This window comes from Condylostylus longicornis, unplaced genomic scaffold, assembly GCF_029603195.1.
Source record: "Condylostylus longicornis isolate FDR11 unplaced genomic scaffold, ASM2960319v2 ptg000030l, whole genome shotgun sequence".
NCBI classification, from domain to species: domain Eukaryota; kingdom Metazoa; phylum Arthropoda; class Insecta; order Diptera; family Dolichopodidae; genus Condylostylus; species Condylostylus longicornis.
Window position 1 is genome coordinate 1,826,749 of NW_026577999.1, and position 6,496 is coordinate 1,833,244.

General features: G+C 24.5%; 1 protein-coding gene across 3 annotated transcripts in view; it reads left to right on the forward strand.

Moving 5' to 3' along the window:
* The window catches only part of LOC129607840 (probable serine/threonine-protein kinase DDB_G0282963), a 160,884-nt gene extending 154,534 nt beyond the window's left edge, over nt 1–6,350 (forward strand). For 2 of the 3 annotated variants that reach the window (XM_055519038.1, XM_055519039.1), the window contains 4 exons: nt 483–1,575; nt 2,520–3,840; nt 3,902–4,086; nt 5,772–6,350. In XM_055519038.1, the coding sequence (XP_055375013.1) occupies nt 483–1,575; nt 2,520–3,840; nt 3,902–4,086; nt 5,772–5,959 (2,787 nt within the window). In that variant the 3' untranslated portion in view covers nt 5,960–6,350. Of the gene's footprint in view, nt 1–482; nt 1,576–2,519; nt 3,841–3,901; nt 4,087–4,736; nt 4,826–5,771 lie in introns of all 3 variants that reach the window. The other variant, XM_055519040.1, reaches the window with a different exon arrangement.
* Nucleotides 6,351–6,496: the final 146 nt, after the last annotated feature.

The following is a 6,496-nucleotide window of genomic DNA, read 5'->3' on the forward strand; positions in this document are numbered from 1 at the left end:
AAAAAAAAAATTGTGAAACCTGGCTTTAAAACGGAAATAAGTTTTTTGTGCAGATTTTAAATTTTACCCTCCCTTAAAAAATTAAAGTTTTAAATCAGTTTAAATGAATATAAAATTTTGGAAGCCATTAACAAAACAGTTTTTACAGTTTACATTATAATTTGCTAGCTAGATTAACTTTAATTGCTTTTTAATATTAATTGCAAAATTTGTAAAGTTGCCATCATTAATTGGACAATTCTGATGGTAATGTTGCCATCAATAAAATTTTCGATTAAAAACAAGAACTTAAGATTTTAATCTGGCAGCTTTTTTTTTATCCAAAATAAATTTTGCATGCTTTCCTTATTTTTCGCTTTGCCTCCCTTTTTATTTGAAATGGATATTTTTCATAATAGCTTTTTAACAAATTATTAAAAATTTTCACATCTACAAACTACATAAAAAATAATAAAATTTTTTATTTGATTATTTATGTATAGGTCAGCGAAGCTATTGAAATGGCATTAAAAGCAATTGATACCGAAACTCCAGATGATGAAGAAAAACCAAAAACAGCATCACTAAACATCAATGATGAAGAGCAACAGCAAAAAATTTCAACACAATTATTATTAGAAGAAAATGAAATATCAACAACAACAACTACAACAACAATTATAACAAATCAATTTAATAATAAAAATGAGCCAATATATGAAAATTTTAATGATACCCAAAACGTAACTATGTCAGATACAATAAAACAAAATTCATCTCCAATAAAACAAATACAAACTGCAATTACACAGCAAAATAATACACAATTAATAGGCAATACAAAACAATTACAAGATGTCAATCCAATTATAAATGCTCTAGCTGCTACAAGCTTAAATTCATATCCAAACATAAATACAAAATTTATTTTAAATGAAACGATTACAAAGCCAACACCAACAAATATTTTAGATGAACCATATTATTCTGTACCAAAGCCCTCTGAACCATATTATGAAGTGCCAAAAGCTCCAAGACCAATACCCGTTTATGAAAATATCGATTTATTTTATAATCAAATTAGTTTACAAACTGATGATGGTAATCTAACTGCTATGTTTAATAATAGTAATAATGTAAATGGTATTGATAGTTTAGAACCACCAAAAGAAAAACCACCACCACCACCAATCGATGATTTAAGCGATAATGATGCTGATGTTGATGATGAAGATTTAAATAAAAATGGTTACGGTAATGATTATCATACATACGAAACAATTGATAATCATAAAAAAAAATGTATAACAAATTCAGTTGACCAAATTGATGGTAATAATAGCAGTAATAATCAAAATCAAAAAGATATTCAAAATTATAAACCAGTTAAACGTATGAATTCAACGAAACGTATTAAAAAAGAATTAAGAAATAAACGTTCAAGCTTCTTAGGTATTGAAGGAACAAATGATGATGATAGTTTTTTAGAATTAACAGTTGCTCCACCACCTGATATGGTTAAGTTATTACAGGAGGAGAGACGTTTAGAAAAACAATTATATATAAAAGCGGGTCTTTATGATAGCTCAGATGCAGGTAATTATAATAATTAGTGAAAATAATCATTAGTCAAATATAATTCTTTGAACTATAAATAGAATTTATTCTTGACTCAAAAAATAAGTGCATAGACTTTTTCTAAAATTCTTTCTTCACTCTTTTAAATAAGTAGGTACGAAAATATCAATAAAACATAAAAACATTTAAAGTAAAACAAATGGAAAACAATGTAAAAATTAAATCGATCATAATTCTATTGCACCCCATTTACAATTTACTCTATACAATGAAGGATTTAATTGTATTAAAAACATATTCCACAATGGTAGAAATCAAATTTGTAAAATAAATTCAACTAAAAGACTATAGATAGGTAGACTTCAGACTTGTGTACTTATATTTCAAAATTTTAAAAGTAAGAGGTTTAGTTTACAATATAATAAATGCACATTCTGATAAACAAAAGGGAGCATTATCGATTTTCATTTGTTAGGTATCATTTATTGAGTATCATTTTTATGATGCAGAAAATAATTTTTAATCTACTGTACTCGTGTCTGTAATACATGTGTCTAATAAATGTTAGAGGGTTTCTTTTCATTTTCATTGACAATATTTAAATTTCATTGAACTGAATTTATTCATCTTATAATACGTTTGATTAAAGTTTGGAGACAACATTCTGAAATTGAATTTTCGAATGAGTACTTATGAATACTACGAATAATATTGATTTCTTATTGTTTCTCACACAAAAAATTTTTCTTTGTCGTTAAGCTAAAAAGATGCTTCTTATTATGCTTACTGAAATCATAAAATCTTTCAAAAATGTTTTAATAAACTCTAAATTCATATTTTACTTTCAAAAATTTAAAAAAAAAATTCAACTATTTAGAACATTTATTATTTTAGTATTTACGCTTTTAAACTTTAGTAAAAATAGTATGTGTGTTTTAGTTTAAATTTTTTCAATATTTTAGCCGATAGTCGCGATTCTGGTGTTTCTGAAAATCATTCACGACAAAGTAGTGAACCATTTACGAATTCATCTGAAGAACATGAAGATCTTCTTAAAAAAAAAGAAAAAGAAATAATAGAAGTATTGGAAAAGGAAGAAGAAAAACAAAAACAAAATAAAACTGATAATTGGCAAGAATCTCAATCGACATCAGATCCCGAAACAAAAATGCAGTGCATTGAAGATCAAATAAGAGAACAAGAAGAAGTTTTACGTGTTGAAAGGGAACTTTTACAATTAGAACAGGAGGAACTTAAACGTCAACGCGAAAATTTAATGTTAAGAGAAAATATAGCACGACAAGAATTACAACATGGTGCAAAAATGTTAATGTCAGCAACAAGAAGATCATTATTAGATATAAATACACCAATTCCACAAACAGCAGTTCAACAACAACAGCAGCTATCTTCTAAATTACCAATAGATGAAAATCTATCGTCTGCAACAAATGTTAATCATTATGCAAATTTACCAGCACATCAAATATATCAATGTGTTGAAACTGACTATCGTAAATCAATGTCAGATCTTAATGATTATAGTCCTTCAAGGCAAATGGCACATAATAATCTAAGTATTGTAACAACACTTACATCATCAATACCGGCTGCTCCAGCAAAACCAATACGTTCAAGTTTAAGTATAGATGCTGGAAATTTAAAAACAATTCCAAATGGTCATATTCCAAATTATATACCAAATGGTGGTGGTTTAGTTAAAATAGCAAATAGTCCAACACATAATAATAATATCAATGGTCAAAGTGCATTAACAAACACACGATTACAACATTCACAGTCTACTGATGATTTTGTACCATTACGAAATTATCAAATTAATACAGCACTTCATAATGGTGGTAATATGACAAGAAATACTTTATTAGCATTAAGTGCAACACCGAAACCAAAATATACAGATGCATGGGTGCAACAATCAACACAACAAAATCATAGTAAATTAACTCATCAATCAATATCAGCTGATAGAGCTCATGAAGCATGGTTAAATCAACAAAAACGTAAATCTGTGCCAGATAACTTTAATTATAATAAACATTGGCTAATACAAGAAGCTGAACAACGTCGTATTGATCAACAACGTGGTTTATCTAGACAAAATTATAATGGTGTTAGTAATGCAACAACAATAAGTACTAACGGTTGGACAAACAGTGCAATACAAAGAAATGGATCCAGTGATAATAAACCATTACCTGATTCTGTAATACAAACAATTACACAACGTGTTCAAAGTAAAGGTATTGGCGAAAGGAAAAGGTAATAGTTTTTTTACTCGAGCATAAAACTTTTTTTTTAAATTTTTAATTTTATATTTTAGACTTGAAGCTATTTCCACAGAATCCCTAAATTCATCATCAAATTCCATAATGAATTCGCGTACAGTTAATTCACCTATCAACTCATCCTCACATAACGACGGACAAAATTTGTCCCAGACACAGCAAGATAAAGTTCTTAGTGTTAGTGGTAGAAAGAAATGTTCACATTGCGGTGAAGAATTAGGTAATTATAATTTTTTTTTAAGTTTTCTATTTTAGGTTTTTTAGAAATATACAAAAGACATTTTTAACTTATTGTCGCAAAATCAATGTTTTTTAAAACTGTATTTTAAAACATACTTAAATAGGTTTTATAATATTTTATTCCATTTACAAACCAAAACCTGTAAGCTACTTGTATCTCGTTCTTTTTTTATTTTGTCAGAGAAATTGCATCCCGTTTTTTCTCTTAAAGCCACATACTGATGCAGAAAACTACATACTGAAAGTTTTCTTTCGGTGCATACAAAAAAATATGAAAAATCTGTTATACTAAGATTTACTGAGAAACCGTATCCGAAATATATTTTACAGCGAAATGCCGATACGTAGCTACTTATAAGAAAAGCAAATAAAGTTTTTCAGAAATTTTGCCAATTTTTAAGAATTATTATTGCAAATGTTCAACAAAATACAAAACACTCATAGTCTCCTAAGTTTAATTGGGCCTAATTTAGGTTGAAATTTTTTCTCTGGAAATTTTACAATTCAAAATAAATTAAGTAGTAGTGTTTTCTATAATAAAATACAAAAAATTAAATTTTCAATAATTTTTTCTTTTATTTTGTTTTTCTTATTTTTTTTTTTTTTTGGCCAATTACATATATTTAACAGACGATGATGAAAACTGTAAGAATACCCATACTACTACAAAATATGTAGTTTGGGTTTAAATATCTTTTGAAAAAGAAAATTTATATCAAGTAATTTAAATGCGTTGTTGTTTCTTATCATAAATTTTATAAATTTTATTATACGTAGTATTTAATTAAAGTTATTATAAATTATTATTTTACTTTAAAATGTAAAGTCGAAAAATTTTATTGAATATGTTAAATTTTTGTGTTTTTAATGGCGTAAATTAAAAATCCTTTATGTAAACGTGTATGTAAGAGCTTTACAAAAATTTTCCAAAACTATGTATATTGTAATTCCTATAAGAAAATGGCATTCTATCACAATATAATTTGATTTTTTTTGAAAAATTGTTGAAAAATTACAATTTTACTTAATCTGTTAGAAATATACTTAATTACATTGTTAATTAATATATTAATTAAAATATTGGCATAACATAATTTCTTAATAATAATTAAGAAATTTTAATTATTAGGTTCTTAATTTTAAATTTAACTTATTTATTACGTAATTTTATACAAAAATAATGGTATGTTATGTAATTAATTATTGTACATTCTATACGAGCAGACCTTGCTCTTCAGAGAAATAAATAAATAAATAAATAAAATATAAATAAACAACGTAGAACGGATTAAAAAAAAAAGGAACATAAACTTTTAGAGATTAATATTGTCTAATATAGAGATTGAATTTTCAGAACATTTAAAATGTGCGATAGTATGTCATGTATAAAAATTATTTCTTCCTATATGTAGATTTTAAGAGTCGTACTTGAATATTTTAAGTATTTTGATTATAAATAAATTTTGCTAAAATATATACCCCAATTTCTTTAATTTAAATAAATAAATGATTCCTATATTATAATATGATGTTAGTTCCCTTTTATGGCTTAAAAAAATAAATATTTTTATTAAATTTTATTTATATAATTAATTAATTATTATTTAAAATAAATTCTAATTTAATATATTTTTTCTTTTTTTTTTATACGAATGAAATTTTTAGGTCGTGGAGCAGCTATGATAATAGAATCTTTAAGGCTCTTCTATCATATTAGTTGTTTTAAATGCTGTGTTTGTCATGTACAACTCGGCGATGGTTTAAATGGAACCGATGTTCGAGTACGAAATCAAAAGCTTCACTGTCAAAATTGTTATTCAAGCGATGATGGCATTAAATTTAGTTGCGTTTAATATAATAAAATAATTTAAAAAAAAAATATATATATAAATCGCTTTTTTTCTTTTTTTTTTTTTATAAATAAATTAATTATATAATTAATTGAATAATAATAATAATGACAACAAAAATAATATTATTATTAATATTTTAATTAATTATTAGTTAACTACAAAATACATTATTAACATTTATATTAAGAAAAAAATTTAAATTTAAAGCATTTCGAAAATTTAATTAAATAAAAAACAAAAAGAAAAGAAAATCATTAATTTTAATATTTGTTTTTGAATTAAAGCTGCACTTAATTAACAATTCTAAACACAAATAAACATTTTATTTTTCAACAAAAAAAAAAAATTATTACAAAAATTTAAATAAATATTACTTATACATACTCGTACATACTATAAAATATTATTTACCTAACTTGTCCTGTTTTATAATTATAAAATATTTAATAAATATTATGTGCAGAATTTAAGAATTTATTATAAATATAATCTCTTTTATCAAATATATATATATATATACAATATTTGAAAAACTAT